At 39.9% G+C, this 21,290-nt stretch overlaps 1 protein-coding gene across 1 annotated transcript in view; it reads left to right on the plus strand.

The window, feature by feature from the left end:
* The window catches only part of LOC105280050 (LON peptidase N-terminal domain and RING finger protein 3), a 37,584-nt gene extending 16,459 nt beyond the window's left edge, over positions 1-21,125 (plus strand). Inside the window, exons 2-9 of the mRNA XM_011340225.3 lie at positions 11,964-12,082; positions 12,446-12,568; positions 14,789-14,983; positions 15,136-15,235; positions 15,301-15,500; positions 16,358-16,659; positions 16,830-17,037; positions 17,316-21,125. Of these exons, the coding sequence (XP_011338527.2) occupies positions 11,964-12,082; positions 12,446-12,568; positions 14,789-14,983; positions 15,136-15,235; positions 15,301-15,500; positions 16,358-16,659; positions 16,830-17,037; positions 17,316-17,678 (1,610 nt within the window). The 3' untranslated portion in view covers positions 17,679-21,125. The remainder of the gene's footprint in view (positions 1-11,963; positions 12,083-12,445; positions 12,569-14,788; positions 14,984-15,135; positions 15,236-15,300; positions 15,501-16,357; positions 16,660-16,829; positions 17,038-17,315) is intronic.
* The last annotated feature ends 165 nt before the right edge of the window (positions 21,126-21,290 follow it).

Raw genomic sequence — 21,290 nt, forward strand, 5'->3', positions numbered from 1 at the left:
TAGATGCTTATTATATCTGCTAAGGACTTGTGTGCCCGTCGAGATTACGTTAGATTGCGGGAGTGCGCTGGGATCTCTCGTGCTGCGCATATTTCAGCTAATCAACAGCGAATGCTCCAGCGTAATGCACACACCGCGCACCAACAGCCGCCAATGACGATGATGATCATTAAGGATCTTCCACCTAATCGCGTGCGGCAAAGTACCTTGCACTGACGAGCGGGACATTCGCTCTCGTACACGTGATTCCTCCACGTAAGCTCGTTGTGTAATTTATGCGCCGCGCAAAACGGCGTGCTTCACATCGTAACAGCTCTATCCCACACGTGCCAAATTACGAGCGCAGCTCTTATGAACCGCGTACCGCATTTACGTAATATACGTCTCGTTCCCGATATCTATTCTGTCGACCAGAGAATCTGTCCCATACCATACCATACTGTCAGTCTTTCACAATTTTAGCCGCTTTCTAGAAGATGGAAAGACGTCTGTCGAGTCTAGCAGTCTGGCATGTCTAGCAGTATTCAAAAAATAGATGAAAAATATATTGTATATTATAATATCTAAAATTATAAGTTTTGGAATAATGTAAAGAGATTCCTACGATATATGTTTCTAGAACATAACGCATACAGTCTGTGAAATGTCTGGATTATTAGACTTTTTATTATGTTTTTTTATTGAAACATAAATAATATAGGTAAAGTGCTGATTTAACACTTTAATGAAAAGTCTGACAATCCAGTTTATTCATTAAAGTACAAAATCGACTCTGTCTCTGAAATGGTTCATTTGCGGACCTATATTGATTAGAACTATCAGTGGGTAAAATATTATTAAAGGAATACATTTTTTTAACACCTTGTATGTAATATAATACAGGATTCTCAAAGTATTATATATCTACAACGCAACACAGTGTTTAATGATTACACACTCGGTATTAAATCAACAGACTTCTCTGTCGAATATTGCAAGCTTTGCATAAATACGACTTTCTCTCGTATGAGTTGTAAAATGCTCTCCGTGAGCCCAACAAAAATCAGTGCTTGCTCGCAAGATCGCAACCGACATGTTACACAGATACAATTTACACCCTGACACTCGAAGAATCAGGAAATGTGAGTGCTCGTCCGGTACAATTAACTATCTTATCTCGGTCGCCGCAGGATCCGGAAGCTGGAGGCTATCGGCGGCGGAAGCCGCGCGGACCAAGTTGGCGGGAAACGCCCAGAGCCCGGGATGGCCGGTCGATACCGTGCGACCGCCGGTTACGTAAAAGGGAATAATAAGAGCGACATGCACATACAACACCACGATCGGCGTGCCGGCCGGCCGGGCGAGCGTATTTGTCGAGATAAGATAGAGGAGGCCGACGGTCACGTGTCCGGTGTACTGTCAAACTCCTCTGTTATGTAAACTTTCCGTTCTCCTGGCGATCCGCCATGTGCCGACGGCGACGTCGCGTATGCTCGACACGGTGCGTCGCGACGCACAGCGTCGGACCGGTTCCACGCGCCATCGGGGACCCCGATTTATTTTCGGTGGTGCATGCCTCGAAGTCGTTTCCTCTTGCAGTTGGAAAGATGGGAGAGGCATGTCGCAGAGCTCAGCTCGAGAAGGTTTCCCCGTTATTCGAGTTTGAGGTTGCACAGATTCCAAGGGAGGCGGACGGCTGCACGTGTGCGCGTTAAAAATACACGTATGGTGTTGGGATATTCCTGTGTTATTAAAATTCAAATTTCGAGGGAATCCCCATGAAAATTATCCTAACCCTGTTGAGTTTCAAATAACGTGTATATATATATATATATATATCAAAAAACGATATTCTCTCTATAATTATATATGTAGAATTATATACCTAATTATGTGTAATTATGAACTACATGTTATTATATGTAATTATATATAATAATATTCATGATTGTATCTCGTACATGCAATGGAGCATCCATTAACGCGGCATACCGTACGAAGCATGCCGTGTCGCGAGAGCGAAGGCGGCGATCCCACACGTACGATAAAGTAAAGCCAATCTGCTGTAGCACACGTATACATACATGACTACGCAATACCGATATGGTCACAATATACCGCCCACACGCTTTCGAATGTCTCGTTATCCACGGCTTAAATCGGAAAACACAATAAATATCGGCTCTTTTGAACAAAAAACAAACGTAGAGTATCAAGATGAAGTGTGTGCGCGTGCTTCACCTTGCATCAAAAAAAGTAATATGACTTTTTGGTACCGTTTCTTGCCATTAAAGTGTTAATGATATCACGATTTTCACACGCAAATAGGGTTGATAGTTCTCTCTGAAATCAACTCCCAGAATTTGAGAATATTAACTATTGTACACGCTGAAACTCAAATATTAAATCTCCGATCAATATTATGTCTCGACAGCAAATAGCAAAAATGTTGTTTCCATAGAGAAGCGCGATAATACGTAATCGATACGGATATTGCAACATTGTAGAAAGAGAGTGAGAGAGAAAAAGAGACAACGAAATGTCTGAAATACAGAAGCTACAATATCCGAGCGCCGATATCTGTTAGGTACCGATTACTGATCGATGTGAAATATCGTGATGATATTATATTAGGAGTGTGATTTAGTTTTGAGGGTTTTGCAACAGATGGCTGTAGTGTCAGTTTGTTCCAATAGCTCTTTCCGATAACTGTTCTTTCTTACGGTGTTGACATTATCCATGACATTTAGTAGCGTTATCGCCATCACCATCAATTAAGACGCGTGAATACTGGTTTAGACGCTTTAAAAGTGGTCATACTGATGTGAAGGACAAAGAACGCTCGGGACAACGGGAAAATGCAGATTTGCAAGCATTATTGCACGAAAATCCAACACGATCCACTTCAGAACTTGCCAGAGCATTAAATGTTGATCGTACAACAGTTATCAAACATTTACATGAAATGGGAAAAATTCAGAAAGAAGGCAAATGGATTCGACATGAATTATCGGAAAGTGCCATTCGAACATTTGCATTTCGTTGATCGCCAGACAAAAAAAGAAGAGTCTTTTGTCTCGGATTGTTACTGGGGATGAAAAGTGCATCTATTTTGATAATCCGAAAGGCAGAAAATCATGGGTGGATCCAGGCGAACCATCAACATCCACTCCGAGACGCAATATTCACGGTTCAAAAGTAATAGTGTACTATGAGCTGTTAAATCCGCACGAGACTGTCACGGCTGATCGTTATCGACACCAATTGTACAAGTTGAAGCGAGCATTGGACGAAAAACGACCAGCAATTGCGAGTAAACGACGGAAAGTGATTCTTATTCGTGACAACGCTCGACCTGACGTTGCGTTATCAGTGAAAGAAACACTGTTAGAGCTTGAATGGCAAGTCTTCTCCGGACATTGCTCCATGCGATTATTATTTGTTCCGGTGGATGCAACACGCTTTAGAGGATACACACTTTGATAATTTCGAAGAAGTGCGAAAATTCGTCGACGAATGGATCAACTGAAAAGAAGAGTGATTTTATCGTGGTGGAATCGATCTCTTGCCAGAAAGATGGGAAAAAGTGATAGAAAACGAAGGAAAATATTTGGATTAAGGTATTCATTCATTATCATATTTAAATACATGCGTTTTTGAGCAAAAATAACCCTCAAAACTAAATGACACCCCTAATAATAACGGTACCGCGATCGAGCCGCGCCCGCGCATCGTAACGAGCCGGCTCGGCCGAATCTATCTGCCCGCGGAGATTGGCCGACCGATTGCGTAACGATAGATTTATATAAATGGTTACGTTGACACCGCGCGCGCAGAGTCCCGGCCATCGTTACATTATCTAACGAGGAGCGAGTCGCGTAGGTAGATACGTACGGCAAGTACGGGACTCTTCGAGTTCCCGAGAGCTTCGGCAAACATGTTGAAACAATAGCAGCTTGATAGGACAAAAATAGCCTTGCGGATGTAATTTAGCGGCGAAACTTACCTATATATTATATAACATGTATGATATAATTTTTATATAAATATTGTATCTACGACGGTATTATGATTGTTGGCAATTATTATATTCGCTTACTAAGTAGGGCAAGTTCCAGCTAAAAACCAACAAAACGTTCACAAAACGGGAAGAAAGTTACGTATGTCTGTCAATAAAGGTTGAGTTAGAAATGCGAGCGCTTGATCTGTTTCCTTTTGCAAAAGACATGCAATTAAAATCCATCACGATCACGCGTGGTCGCGCTCGAATCCGTCGGAGATTCGTGTATTTCAGAGATTTTTCTCGATACGAGACTTTCGTCGGCGCGCGTGCGCGCAGGGTCGGTGTTTCTGTCAATTACATAATAAAAAGCGTTATGTAAGGACTAGCGCGCTAGGCATAATCGTAGACAGTGCTGCCGGCTTTTGCCCGTCCCAACGAAATTGATTGATCGATCCCGAGTGTCGACCCATCGATATTATTGAGCTACGCGGCTCTAACAATTTTGTGGATACGCACCGATGATTAGGAACGGCTAATCGAGCTTTCCTAATAAGAGTCGGAGTAATTACGGATAGCGTCAACAGCGAGACCACAAAATCATTGAATGCCGTAAAATTATATAAATTTGATTGCACTCGTTAAACGCGCTGCGTTTTATTTCGATTTTATCTCAGCACGATCATGCATTGATACAGTCATCTACATCGCTGTATTGCATTTCCCTGAAACGTTATCGATGTCCAAGAACTTCTCGAGTTTATTATTGGTATGTTATATGTACCACGACTGTCGTCTAACGACTAGCATTGCTCTAATCTCCTGCATCGATTATATCGAAATCTTATCTGCATTGTGATGCGTTGCTGCATTTTCAGCAATTTACAGCAGAATCACCGAGAGAGAGAGAATGTCTGATTATTCTTCAATCTTCTAGCTACATTACCGCCATAATTGTATAATACGATGCAGATATGCTGTCGTAATTTTTGCACCAAGTCATTATCTATCTATTATTGCAAATCAAAGGTCTCGAAACGAGGCTAGGAGAAAATGGAAAAGTATATCGTGAATGTTGAGAGAGAGTAGGTCGCGGAGAAATAGCCGGGAAACTCGATCGAGCGGAAGTATCACCGGTGGTACTTGACCATGAAAAAGCACCTTGACTATGCGCGAAGCCACGGATGAAGGTTGCCATTACTATCGCATGTCGAAGAACGAAAGGCGCTTTCTGCAGTCGAGAGAAAGTCGAGACACTTTCCAGAGATAATTCCCGATAGTAATTGCACGTAGAGCAAATGTAGAACAGAAATTCTCGTGCGATGCAAATGTGTGGTACTACCACGTAAGTGCACAATAATTTTTCAGACATTGCAAAATATTTATCAGAAGAAATAAAATATATACTGTGACAAAATTAATTTTTAAGAACATATTTTGTTTGACTGGATTTTTTAACAGAGAATTATGTATCTTTTCAACAAGCATAATATAGTATTAAAAGTATTATTACTATTATTATATAAAATTATCTTGCATTTTTTATACACATACACACTTACATATACACTTATTGCATTTCTGATCAACTACTGCAGCTCGTTGCAGCGACTGCAAATTGCAATCATCGTTCGTAACGAAAACGGATATCGAATTTATCGAGGAAACAGTAGGCGTCCGACGAGGACGAGTCTACGTCTATTATATACATCGCCGACGTCTATTATAGATATATGTAACTGCCGTTACATAATATTACCGTTTACAATGCGCTCGACACGTCGGTGAAACGTGTCGGCGATAAACAATGATTTCCGTGCTCTCGTTCAAGAAATTACGTGATCAAAATGATCGTAATCTCCCACACGGTATCTTTCCTTTTCTTAGTTATCTGTTTTCTATTTAGACTCCATTTATTCGCCTTTCTAGTACACGTACTATGATGTATACCAACCATATAGACCAACCAATTAGCAAACCTAATAAAATTTCTTTTATGTGACAGCAACCATAAAATACAACAATGCAGCAATAAAGTCACAACGCAATGATTTGAGAAATAACGGGCTCTGACCTTAATAATAATTATACAACAAGCTACGTGATTTACGATTTTTTTCACTTGAGTTGTTTATTGTTTAAGTAACTCCTTTCCAGAATTGTAACAGAGTTTCTTCGAACATTCTATATATTAAATTAAATAAGTTTGGCGACCCGCCGTGATACCGCCAGAAATCATTTCGTTCTTACATAACTCGGCTGGAACTGCTCACTGGATCGAGTATTCGAGTTATTTCGAGCAACCAAATTTCGTAAAATTATTCTTGGTGAACAAGGTATCCCTTCTATGATATGCAACATGGATCCGATGAAATTTTTATTGTAAACTTTCAAAATTACAATCGTTACAAAACTTAGAATAGAAATAGAAATTCTTCATAAATATCATGATATTTATATGTATATTTGTACGTACAAGTTACAAGAGAGATCTCTCTTGCTTACAATAAATGCTGATAATAAAATAGTGTCTTCATTTTCGTAATTCGAGCGAAATAATTAATCAAACATATATAAATTTATTAAACATTTATTAAAACAACGAATTTATTCAATGAGTTTACTTGGTCAAAGAATATGTAATATGTTCGTGTATCGTGACGATATAATGATCCAAACAAGAAATAAATTATGAAAAAGAGATCAATTCGACCCAACGATGAACAAAATTTGTAGAAAAATAAATGACAGAATTTTTATCATCGTATATTTATCGTCGTCATCAATAATCATCAATAATATATATATATATATATACTGACAGGTTTATATAATACATCAATTAATGCAAGTCGATCAATGCGAATGATGCAAGGAGAGGTGTCCAAGAGAAATACCTGCGAATTATTTGGGAGATGATGCCAAGAGGAGTCACGGCGTACATTCGCTCCGTCACGTAGGACACGTGGAGCATTATTGATCGTTGCCAGAATAGAAAGGCGAGATATATGTAAGTCTATGATCCCCCCCCCCCCCCCGCCCCCACACACATAGATAACGAGGTGTCACACACTACTGATACATTGTGCATCTCGCTCGCCGCTGGATCATCATTATGTTCGTTGGATGACTCAAATGGAGCATCTCCACGTCTACGGTTGATCTAATGGCTCACACACAATCAATGTAAAATATATTTCGAGGTTGGGCTCCTCTCGTTTGTACGCCGAGATTCTTGCACGGTTTCACATGTGTGATATATAGCAGTCTCCAAAGATTGTTTTATAAATATCTTGTTATTTTGACCACAGATACCTTGTTGGATCAACTTTATAGATAAAGTTATAGCTTATAGCATTATATATTGCATTTTTGTTATAGAGATATACGAGGTTCATGACGTAATACATGAACTGATACGAAATCTATGGTGACATTGTAATAAAAAGAAAGATTTTGTTCTATGAAGGCAGATTAGAGATATTATTACAATCTTTCCATTAGACAAGAAAATAGTAATTCCAAATAGACTAAAAAGAATTTACTATTATATTTACTGAAACTTTATTTTATTATATCGATACAACCCCCTTTCACTAAATATACATAACTGGTACCATCGTGCGGAGCAACTATAAATGCTCAAATCTCATGATTCGCCATAGTTATCCCGTAACGCTCCATTACGTTCCGAATCACAACGCGAATAAAAATGATAATTTTCCTTCAGGACCTGAAAAAAGCGCAAAACGCAGCATCGCGTTCCCATAAATAAAGATGGTAATTGCGCGTGGCAAGCAGCATCAGCGATGCTAGCAACAATGACGGCCGCGGCGGTGGTGGCAGCGGCGCGATGGCGTAGTACGCGCCGGGTGACCGACCTTTACGTAACGCGTGGCTGTTTGCACCGCGCCGCGTCGGCACGGGTGACGTCTATTCCGCTGCAACAACTACGACGACGGCGACGACGACGAGGACGACGACGAAGCTGATGCGTCGACCGCCGTTGCAGCTGCATCAGCTCAGCCCGCGCGACGCGCGACGCGCTCAGTGGTGCAACACACCGTTCGAGCTTCTTCGCTTCCCGCCTTTCGCTTCGCTCTTTGCGATCAGCCGACGGTCGGGCCGGCCGGATGCAGTTGCAACGTGCTTCGCGCGCAACTCGGTAGGACTGTTGCAATGTTTCCGTTATTGTCGCTTGTAAATTAGGCGACGACGACGAAGGGCAGGCGGCTCCGGACGGACTAACATGTCGAGGATAATGATTAAGCTATCGGCTTACTCTTTTAGACTCTATCTCTTGATAAGATCGGCAATCATTCGATAAGATCAGAAAGAAAGCATTATTTATATTTCCGAGAGGTGAAAGAGATTCAATGGTCCTGTCTTCTATAGAGTAAATAAAGGAGGAATGTGCTCTAACAAATAAAACAATTAAATATGTAATTGTTTCTACTATAGATTTTCGTCGATTAATCGAGTTAGTTAGCAAAATGTGGATTTGAATTAATTTAATTCAATTTGTTTCTCGTGGTGTATAGATCGAATGTGTATAGATTGCGTCCTATCAGTCATTGAACTGATTTTCGCTAATGAGTTTGATACGAATCCTTCCTCGGTGAAAACTTGGCACGTTCAAATGACCATAAGTGTACGTCTTATTTTTACGGTAAATTTGATTTACTTCCATTAATATTCTCAAGCTCTGCTTGACTCTTAACACCACAGATTCGTTTCTCGTGATCCGCCAGTAGATTCTCGCATATTGTGAAATTTGCTGTGAGTGAATAGCGAAGAATTGTTTCGTCATTCACAAAGTATGCGATGGAAGCTCAGCAACTCCGCGATCCTCCAACGCGTCGTCGCGGTTTCAATTCCCGCAAATGCCTTCGCAGGCTCGATCGCATGTGCAGCGATCGAGTGGATGCAGCTGCAGCAATTCTTGCTCCGGTTCTCACGTGAGCGCTCGACAACAGTATACCTCCGTATGACGCTCCGTTAACTCGGTTCTCGAACTCGGTACCGGTCATCCTTCTCTTCTTCTCTGTCTCTCTCTCTCTCTCTCTCTCTCTCTCTCTCTCTCTCTCTCTCTCTTTTTCCCTCACTCATCTTCTCTCCAACGAAGGTCAGCAGCCGTCTGTCGCGCCTGGATGCACACGCGGCATCGAACCTTTCAGCGTATAGCAATGCACCTTTGTGCGATTCGCGACTCTCACGAATACGACGAAAATCCGCTTGATCATTACTATAAAAACCGACAGACCGACCGATTTTAATGTTAATTTTCGGGATTTCTTTCAGTCCCCTTTGTACACTTGCAAATGCAGCTTCTTCTGGAAATAATTTGGATATCTCATAAGCAAAATTCTCCTCTGGCGAGCCAGAAAAATATGTGTACAATAGAATCTTATGCAATAAATTAGAGCATGACAATCTAAAGATAAAGAGGATTGTGCAATTGTTATTGTTATTGTACGTATCTACGCTGACTAGTCGGGCTTACCGTAATTCACTAAACGCGATCCACACTTTTAACCAAAGCTATGCGATTTCATCACGCGTGTCCTCTTTGCGTTATGAGAGAAAGATTTGAAGTGACATGAAAATGATCATTTCTAAAGAGCGATTTGAAATGATATTCAAAAAAACCTCAAATGTGAACCAGGTTTACTCATCATATCTATAAATTGAAAACCGGTTTATCTTTAATTTCACACTGTATCGACTATCCACGCAGCACGCTGTATAACAGAACTTTATTTATACAAGATTCGAAACGCTATTCTCTTTGGAAAGAACATCTTACTCAAGGAAAGTGATATCGAAAATACATTTCCGTACAATCTTATCGTAATCTCATAGCGAATTTACAGCGATTATACAATTTAATCGTTAACCTTCGAAGAACTCGAAGATCAACGAAACTGCAGGATAAATCTCCAAAATTATTGAAATGAAAAAATTTGCTAATTGCAAAAATATTGATTAAACTTTAGAAAACACTATGTATGGAATTATGGATCTCAGGAAAGGCAAGAGAACTTTACATTCAATTCACGTATTCGAGACTTCAGAATTTCAGCAAGCAAGGATACTTATCTTCGCATACTTGAAGAATTCAAGCATTCGAGAAATATGAAGCGTCTTGATTGCGTCTCTGGCAAAAGAAATGCAATTAATTAATCAACGTGAACACTTGTCACGCGATCGATTAGGATTTAAATTGGATCGTCTAAAAGAGGGGGATTGTTAGGAAACACATGTTTTAGCGAGCATGATCGGGTCGATTGCCCGCGGTGAGCAAGCGATCGATCAACGCAAACCTTGGCATTCGATCGCACAGGCAGGGAAGAGCGCTTTTTACGACGTGCTCGAAGAACGATCGCGCTAATGAATGAACTTGTTCGTCGATATCCCGTTGTACGTATTTCTTACAAGTTGGCAATTCACGCGGAACATTGCGTTCCTTTGCAACGTACTTAATCGCACACGCGTGCTTACGTAATCGACGCACGATCGAAAGCACAACGCTCGATTTCTCGATAAACGTCCTATAATAAATTATGTTACTATGCTTGTAAAACTCGCAACTTGTAAAGTATGTGTATAAACGCGGTCAATCTTTAATCTGCGTCTATGAATTCCGTCTACACTCTGTACGCAAAACGATGGAATTCTGCATTCCGACTAGCAGAAATGAAGAGATAAATTTGATATTAAAACTCATTGTCTCGATCACACATTGTAAAATAACATACAATTTCAATTTATTAATGCGAAATATTGTATTATAATATACAGTAGATTTCATGTTAAATAAAGTTATGCTGAAGCATCTTATCTCTTCGGGTTAGAAATCACGTTTAACACGATGATTTCACGATCATATCAAGTGGTGTGACACGTGCGACTAAAGAATTTAAGTGAGTTGTGCACGCAATTGGTCGTTGATTTCACGGGATTCTTAAGATTCGATTTAAGCTACTTTCAACGTATAAGCGACAATGTCTGTGCAGCGACAGCGACTAGGCTTCTTCGCACATCACCCCTTTGAATTAACGCGGAACATCATCGTAACGTTCAAAAACAAGTTACATAAGCCGGCTTATAGGGATCGATCGAACCATGCCTGGCATATACCGTGTTCGACATTCCCTTCAATAATAATCTACAGAATTATTATTGAATTATCTCGAATTATGGCGACATGATGGTGCAACGATGCGCGAATTGTCACCGAAATATTAACATATTCTCAAGATGGATATTGGTCGCTGGACCGCAACGAAACGCGACGAGGCATCACTCCACTAGCATTCGCGGTGTTGATAGACGTACCGGAAATTCGTGTCCGACCAAGTAAGGGAGCCGCGGAGGCAATGACATTGCCCACAATGCCAGGATGCGCCCGCGCGGCCGCTTCCATGAATTGCGCCTCGCCGCCACTCGTAAATGGACTCGACGTTTTGCGACGTCTGCGAGGCGGGGAATTAAACGAGCTCGGATTGTTAATCGCGAAAAAAGGCCGAGATCGCTCGGAATCGATACGCTACTATGCTCACGAGTGCATTCTTACGCAGAATGCGCGTCAATGGCGCAATGCTCTCTTGAATGCCGCAACCTATTCAAATATAACGTACAACGAGCGTGCACGTGTTATTCATTCGTGTTATCGCATGTTATCAGAAAGAAAAAAACGTGCAAATTTGCGGGTAAAAGAAATGATCGGAATGCACGATTGCGTTGTGTCGAATTGTTGCTTCGTAGAAGAGCTGTTTTGCGGTTATTATTTCATGGAATAAATCATTATATACATTATACGTCAAATCCATTCAGTTTTTTTGAATGCATGGAAATGAGATAGAATTAGCTTATCCGCAATTGCGTTTTCACTTTTACAGAGCAAATTTTGAAATGTCCCTCACTGGAACTCCAGTCGCCATTCGATGGACACTTTACGAGCTTGTTTTCTCTCGTGTTTCAGCACCGAATAGTCCGCTCCACCTTAGCAACAGGGCTCACGTCTTGCTCCTGTTGAATAGACCTTTAGCCGCTCTCACGGACGCTGATCATGCAGTTAGATTACGGCCAGACTGGGGCAAGGTGAGAAAACGGAGGACCAACATCTTCATATGAGCGTCAAATAACGAGCCACTTTATTTCTCTTTATAGTTAATACCTTAATTCAAAATGCAAATATTTCGAGTAATTCTTTTAATTTCTCGATTAAAAGAATATTGGACGAAATATTTCAGTCGATGATTTGATTATTATTTTGGTCAATCCATTCGCATAATCGATTCATGATCATTGAAAGAACATCAATTAATTTTATTATTTGCATTTACAAGAAATCAAATTCTTATCGTAAACTTACCGCTTCGCAAAAAAGTCTTATTAAATCGTTACTACGACATTCAAATTTCACTATACATTTTTCACGATAGCCTACTTTTATATCTTCAGGGACATTACAGAAGAGGGATTGCTTTATCGGCGCTTGGAAGGCATGAAGAAGCGCTTTATGCTCTCTGCATCAGCGTGGCCATCGACAAAAATCCTCAAGCTGTACGTTACGAGTTGACCAAGGTACGTTTTCATCATGTTCCCGTTTATCGCAAAAGCTGAGGAAACAATATCCAAAGTGACAACAATAAATTGAGATAAAGATAATTACGAATGATCAAGATTAATTAAAAATCCCAAGATATTCGAAATAAAGCACAAGTTAAATCTTGTCGATATCAGTCAATTTTGCTATCTGTGAGTCCGCTTAACTTTCGAATTGTTAGGCATTCGAAACAAAATCGATTACTTCCGTGAACGAAAGAATTAAATTTTATTTTTCGAGTAGAGGTTCCCCGGCACACGATGATAAAAAATGATGGGGCATTCGCGCGCTGAGAACGATCGAACCCTTCAGTCGCATGCTCGTGCGGCGCGCGGCATCGCAAACATCGCGCTAACAAGAGCGCGTGATCGTGACGATAAGAGGAACCGTTAATCGCCAGACCATAAGTAAGGAATTCACGCGTTTCCCCTCGCGCAACGCGATTGCGATCACGATGAAACGCGCGCCATATCGCTGTGCGCCGCACTGAGGAAAACCAAGGCGACCGTTGCATCTTTTTCCTTCATTCACGGAGCATCCATGCGCCGACACAAAAGAAACGCGCACCGCCGCGTTTCCGGCACGACCACTGCCGGCTACGGCCGTGCAGAGCTTAATGACTCGGTACGATAGTCGTCAGGTGAGTGACCCGTATGCCGGGGGCAACGATAGCCACATTCGCGCGAGCGAGCGAATGTGCGAACCGATGCCACTCTCGCGAGCGGATGCGCCGTTTCCACGTGTTGTTCCGCTCGGCTCGCGACAGCGTCGATGTATCGATCATCCACCGTGTGACGCACGCGACTACAGCACGCCACCCTGCGTTTTCCATCCTCCCGTGCATAATGCACGGAGAAGCTCCTCTACGTCGAATTTTTTAACCGCGGCGGCGGCACATTTCTCATTCATCCTCTCGAGGAAATCTCGCTCGGTCGGTATTGATCGGTTCAATTTTTCATTCCGCATTCATGCTCGCGAGCACTTTGCTGCGCCTTCGGTCCCGCTGCGGGTAACGCAGTGGAGGATTTCCTTTCAATATTTCTTTCGGGAAATATCTGAATGAGCACCGTGAGAGGACAAAAAAATTTATCTTTGATTGAAAGTGACTGAAATTGATCGATTATAGCTCAAGTAATTGCGCGAAAGTTTCTTAAATAACTGTTTCCACTGTTAAACTAATATTAAACTGCGAGATATAAGTACGAAGAAGGATATTATTTATAAGGATATAATTTACCGGGAAACTTTTAGCCGAGCTACGGCATCAAGTATATTATAAATATATAGTTATATATCGCACGTCACATTTTGATCCGCGTTCCAACTGTGTTTCCTCGCCGTTGATTTTCGTAACATTGCGTCACACGTGAGAATCTGCGAAGCGATCTGCAGCGCTTCGGTTGTGTGTGCGTGCGAGAAGCCGTGGCGATGTTAAACAATTTAAAGAAAGGAGTGCGTTGAATTTCGAGCGTACGGCGATTATGTAAGCGCGAGCGACCGATGGCGGAATCATTGACGCAAGTTGCACCGCTACTTATGTAAGATCGGGGAATCATTCTTTCCCGTGCCTCTGAATCCACCGAGGCGGGTTAGCGTTACGGAAGGCGCACTTTTACTTTTCTCGTCCGAAAACGTCCCGCGGATTACGCAATCGCGTTATTTCTCACTCGCTAATCACACCGATTTAACGGCTGGCTGGATCCGTATCGATCCTAGAAGAATCACGTGTATGGAACGCGTCAGAAGAAAGTAATACCACCCGCCAGAGTTCTTGAGAGAACAATGAAGTTGGCGCTCGTCACTGGCGAAAGTTTCATCCAAAAGTCCAGTTTGTCAAGCCCCATTAATTTTCCATGTTATAGCGTTTCGTAACCATGATAATATGAATCTTTGCGTTTGCATTTTTGACGAGACATTAACACTAAAGTCGTTTTAACGCGTTAAAACGCTCGTTTGTACACACGTTTACGTTATACATATTTTAGATAAAATCTCAGTATACGTAATTGGCCAAACTCTACAAACGGTATGATTCAGTTATATAAAATTATCGGAACTTACATAGAATACTTGTTTAAATTTATATTATACTTTGGAATATAAGCAATTTATCTTGGTCTCTGCCGGTCTAATTTGGCAGCCTGTACAAATTTATTCGGTTGGTGTATAGTTACCAAGTTCGTGGACACGTGCTGCAGGTTCTGCATCGAGTGCTGTCGCCCGGAGTACGTCGACAGAATGTCCTGTCGTCACGCACGCCATATAGCCTAACGAAGGCGATGTCGCGCACGAGGAACCATCATCAGCTAATGAATCCCAAGCGTTGTCGACGACTTGCCCTGAACAGGTCCGATTGCGAGGACAACAGCAGCGATGAAGAAGGGTTCACTCAAGTGGGTTTAGTCAAAAATTATCTATGAATCTTTTCTTTATTTCAAGTCCGATTTTTATTTCTACTATATTTATCGACGTATCTTGAATCCGACCTAGTCTTTCCGTGGAATCATTCAACGTTATCCTTCATTGCCGCTTTTTCTTTTCGTAGAGCATAAATAGAAGACTTCGATCATCCATCCTGCCGCAGATCAACACGAAGGTACAGGCAAATCTGGATCGTGTTTACCAACATATAGAGAAATTGAAAAGTAAGGTTTTTAGGTATAGCTTGTTTTATGTTGCTAAAAACATATTTTAACGACGTCATTTGCAGGAGTCGAGCCGAGACCTGCCGAAATCCTGTTGCCACCCCTTTCGGGCGGCACTGCTGGAGAATTGGATTGCATCTTGTGTTGCCGTCTGCTCTGGAAACCTGTCACGACGCCGTGCGGTCACACGTACTGCTGGATGTGCCTGGATCGCTGCCTGGATTATTCCTCGGCCTGTCCTTTATGCGTCACATCTTTGGCCGACGTAAGCGAATTTGTTTAAACAAATTTTTCTCCTCAAAGCTATTCGAGAGGAAAGATTGCATTATCTGCGCGCATTAATTTACTGTTGCGAAATTGTAATCACTAAAATATTTGTGTTATAATAATTATAATAATAATTATAATAATTGTGGAATTCAGTATTTGTCACAAGTTTCACGATATTTATGGGAAATAAGTAATAACTTGGATGGACACAGCAAACTTGGCTACATGACTGTGATGCATTCAACATTTTTGTTCTTCGTGTCTTAAACAAATTGCTCACGAGCTTGATTTCGAAGTACTTGGCAAGGAAATACATAGACGTGATGTTCCGCGCAACAACACCTGTCCGCAAATGAGACATAATGCTTCCTAGCGGTTAACGATGATCCCGCAGATTGAAATGATTATTGTTTGCGGTCTCTTGAGACGATTGTCGTGAGCTTCCGCGTTCGTAGCGTTATTACCGATTGTCTGTACGTGTATTACATTTAATGACGACGAGACCACAGCTTGCGGTGAACCGCTCCTTCTTTCCTCGTACCATCTTTGCAATACTGATAATCGTGCTTGATCGTTTGACTAGATCTTTCCTGCGACGACGCTCTCTTTGTTACAGGGGATGCGATTAGCAACGGTAAAACAAACAAATTACATTACTGTGCCATTTTAATGAAAAACTTTGTTTAATGATGAAATAGAAAGAATGGACATGAATACAGAATAGAGAAACAATTATTATAATACATGAGAAATAACTCACTTTTCCCTCTCTTATGTTTTTAATATTTACATCGACATATAATGTATAATTCACAGATTTGTTCAAAAAGTGTTTACTTGTTCTGCTTCCAGTATTTAGCCAGCAGCCAGAAAACCGTGACGGACTTTGTGGAGAGAGCGCTTAAAACGGTGGCGCCCGCGGAATATACCTCCAGAGCGGTGAGTCATCAGCTCGAACTGGTCCAGGGACTGGGTCTTTTGGGTAATGAACAGATCGCCGTCTTCATCTGCACGACCGCTTTTCCCTGCGTCGCCTGTCCTCTCTTCGTCTACGAGCCTAGGTACAGGCTAATGGTCAGAAGATGCGTGGAAAGCGGAATGCGCCAGTTTGGCATTGCCGCGTGTCTGAACAAGGAGGCAACGGGCACCAAAAGGTTGACTTTCATTATAATATAAATAAAATAATGTAAATAAAGCAGAATATCAAAATATATTTTATTTTATTTATATAATTTTTATATTTCCATAATTTACGTAAAACTTATTTGCAGATAATACAATATCATAGCTATACTTATTGCTAATAATAATGCGACTGTTCTAGATACGCGGAGTATGGCACCGTTCTGGACATTCGGGATCGAGTATTGCTGAAAGATGGCTGCAGTATTCTCAGCACGGTCGGTGGTAGAAGATTTAGGGTACTTTCCGGTGGGGAGAAAGATGGTTACGACACGGCACAGATAGAATTTCTCAGGGACACCGTCGTACAGGAGGATCAATTATTAAATCTTCTAGAGCTTCATGATAAGGTAGCGCAAGAGAATCTATTATATGTGCTGAATTTGTAAAATATTAATTATTTAATGCACCGTAAATTCATTTTTCATTAAAATATGAAGGCATGTTAACTCCTCGATTTTATAAATATATCACTCGTTGCACATCTGTGTAATAACGAAATTATAAATGTTATCTTAATTATCCAAAAAGAAAAACAAGATGAAAAATTCAACTTCTGTATTATAATAGAATGCACTAGTATATTTCTTTCAAATTGTTGTCATCACATTATTGCGATATATTACAGGTACGAGCGAAAGGCCGACGATGGTGGGACACCGTGCCAACTTCACAGAAATTTGAGATCCAGCGAGTATTCGGACGTATGCCGGACACGGAGGAAGATTGGCCGCGTTTGCCAGACGGTCCGTCATGGGCATGGTGGCTGATCGCGATCCTTCCATTGGGACCGCAGCTACAAGTGGGTATCTTGGGCACTACCAGTCTAGAAAAGCGATTGCGAGCCATCGAAAAGACTCTCGATCACGTGGAGCAGAGACAACCGACCGTTGCAGCCGCACCTTCCGAACAGACGGCGACGTCTTCGAGCATCTGCAGCGATAGGCGGGCAATCACCGAGACGGCGATGTCGGTCGTTCAACAATCGTAGAGAGCAACGAAGCATTTTCAACTTCGGAAGCAAGCTCGATTCGTCGTTTCGTGGCCTGAAAGTAGAACCGCCGCGAATCTTCTATGCCACTTTCCGTGAAGAAACTTTAACCCATTAAAGGCCATAATTATATTGTGCAAACGTTTCTTGCGAAAGCCGATTAGTTTTATTTCTTATTTTTATATGAACGACGACGATACAAGATTATTTTTGTTATTATATAGACCTTATTCGGCATGCATTAGATCCTAAAATTGTTTTACACGAATATTATTTATTATACTTATTTAATTTTAGTCATCATAAAAATTGTGTCCCGAAAATACAATGTTAGCCGTTAATGGATTCAATGGCAAAAGTAGTGATCTGAAACAAGAGAAATTATTTAAAAATTCTGAAAATTTATTCTGAATAACTCGGAGAGTTATTCAGAGTTATTGGCAGAGCAAGTTTTGACGTATCATTCTGCAAAATTGATCAAGATGTGCACACAATCGTCAGTTTTATCCATTTTCCTGCCGACTGCAAACTTGGAAAACTGCATTTACTAAGCTCATATTTCTGGTCTTATCGAATTATAGCGCGAGACATGATGTCTCCCAAGTCTCCCACGGGAGGCCATTCTTGTCATTTACGTTCTAAGCTGTTAATTAAGTCGGTTGAATCTTTTTTCTACGTCGATCTCTCGTTCGTCGTCCTCGCGACGTGATTCCTCGATTGATCCTTCGTACTCGACGTACAAAGTGTCTGTAAGTTCTCGAAATGTCCCGTAAGAAAATTGGGTCGATCGATCGAGAAACGCACTTATTTCTTGATTTCATTCGACGGGAAATTTCGAGCGGTTCCTTCTCTCTCTTCTTAGGTCTAAGTTAAGTTTCAATCTGAGCACTTGGCGTCTCGTGCTCGTTAAATTTCCTGCAGGGCGCCTTACCGACAAGGCGATAAAAATTAATAAATATTACAAAATGAATAAACAAAAAGAATAAAAAGTAAAATAATTCGTTTGAAAATATCAGAGAATGTGATATAATTATTATTATTATTTTTGACTAATTTGAAGAATTATTGGCAAATTTATGGTATAAACGATATTCATATGTACCATTATCTCTTATCTATTCATCGTGGTAAATTCTGTTAATATTGTATTACTGTGTTATATAATTTTCTATCAACGTTTCAGAATTAATTGCAATGCGAAACAAAAAACATCAATGCAAAAATTGGTAAAGAATTTTGGTCATTAATGGTCAATTAACATATCTAAAGAGAAAATCTTTGAAAGTATTTCTCGTTGATTTTAATAAGTTTCCAATATGAATATATGAATATAAACATACATACATATATATATATATATGTATCAATTTTATATCGAAGAGAGTTTCAACCAACTTGTTTCAAGAGTGTTTCAACAACTAATGAAACATGTATTACACAAAATTCCTGTATTTTCGTGCAATGTATGTGTATTTTTATTTTAATATGTATCGCAACATATTCCAAATTCAACAGAATTGTAATAATTTCAAATGTTTCTTTATAAGAAAATAGGACATCGTATTTCTTCGGTAAGGCACTCCAAGTCCGTTTGCGCTATCGCAATATACAAATCTGTTCTTCCAAAATAGAAATATATATATATAATATATATATATATATATTATATATATCTACATATATATGTATACACACATATTTATGTATACACCTACGAACACGTGACAATCGGAAGCAAGCGGTCCTGCTTTGGATATTTAATTATGTCATTTTCAAGTGATATTTCAGAATTATGTTTGTTATGTATAAAATGTCTTAACAAAACGCTTTTACATTTCGTGAAAAAAATATCATTAAATCTCTGATAAGGATATATTAATTGTAAATTCGTTAGAAATTAGTAACAGAAGTATTAGCATTCACTATTTCGACAATATGAATGAGATATCACAAGTACATTAAGAGACTCGCTTCCGTTTCACGTAAATGCATGGAAATCTCGTGAATTTCTTGCAAAAATTACTTAGCGAATGCATCAAGTAAAAACTTTTTTAGTAAAATTTACTCTCGAAATAAACGTTTGCATATTAAAAGCTGTACTTTTGTTTGTACAACATAATTAAAATCAACTTGTTCAAAATTATAATATTCATCGCTTTTACATTAAAATAATGGTTATCTTTCATCGGTTTCTTGAAAATGCTAAAGAAGGTGAGAAGTGAAGATGAAATTATATGGAAATATATCTCAAATTTGCATATCATCGAATGGACACCTTTACGATTTCGCGAAAAATAAACATATAATAATATAAATTATCGAAGCACGCTGATGTTGACTGACTTTTCGGCCATTGATTCGTAATGTGATGTACTTATCAAAATGATACTTGCATATTTACTGATGCATTCGCTCCACGAATTTGCCGGTACAATCACGCGCGCAAATGCGATTGTAGAAAGAAATTTAATAACCGAAACGAGTTTATCCAAAAAAGTTCTCGCAAATGATCTCAGACGTAGAGATTTCTTTCGGTTCTTCAACGACAGTGCACAATCGCGAATTCCGATCGGGAATATTTCATCGGGGATCAGATCAAGATCGACCACTGCGCGGAATTCACACAATGACGAACGGTCCGCGTGTTCCGCAGTCCGAAATCCTGAATTCCTTTTGTATCGCTTAGATTTATTCTGTCGCTCGTAAGACTTTTCGAGTACGTTAGCATATAATAATTTATTCTCAACGCAGCTTTTCGTGCCGTCGAGACACTGCGATCGCCTGAGGAGCTAGAAATGTCATATCAATCGCGTAATCGAGTACTTGTGAGAAATAGTACAATTGTCATTATTATTACCGCAAATAAACATAATTTTATTTTTTGGTGTTTTTATGTAATTTTTTATATTTTTTATATATTTAAAAGAAGAATTTCATCGAGAAAAGATATCTGAAGAAAAATGTGTTTCTCAGCGTTTTAATGGTCATTAGTTTACGTTTGTTATTTAATTTGCTATCATAATTGGCTGGTGATTATTATATCTAAATAATTTTGCGTAATAATGACGACAATTGTTACAATTCGATGTATCTTGAGTATATCTTGCGAAAGTATAACAAAGTAAAGATAAGAGGCAGGGGGGGGGGAGTTTTTTTTATTCTAACGTCTTATATCGCGTACATACACTCCGTTCGTCTCTGCGGCAATTCAATGAGAAGCATCCTCTATCTCTAGATTTATATTCTATTCTCTAGACGTTTATGAAATTGTGAATCATGCATTGTGATATTACTATATATAGCCTACCTTATATGTATATTGTTATTGCTACGTTACAACTATTACTATACGTAATAATGCCACACGACTTTCCATTTTTACTTCGACATTTCTATATTTATCTTCATCTCTTCATATGAAAAATATTCTAATAAAATATCACGAAGCCAAATCTGTGTGCAAATCTTTTGTACAACGGAGAAATCGCAAGCAACCAGCTTTGCTTTTTCCATCCACTTTTCTTTCTTCAACAACTTATATTGAACTGAAAAGATTATTGCAATACTTTTTATTACGTTATCTTTTACGTTTAATATATAGAAATATTAATG

The sequence above is a fragment of the Ooceraea biroi genome, chromosome 2, assembly GCF_003672135.1.
Source record: "Ooceraea biroi isolate clonal line C1 chromosome 2, Obir_v5.4, whole genome shotgun sequence".
Classification (NCBI taxonomy): domain Eukaryota; kingdom Metazoa; phylum Arthropoda; class Insecta; order Hymenoptera; family Formicidae; genus Ooceraea; species Ooceraea biroi.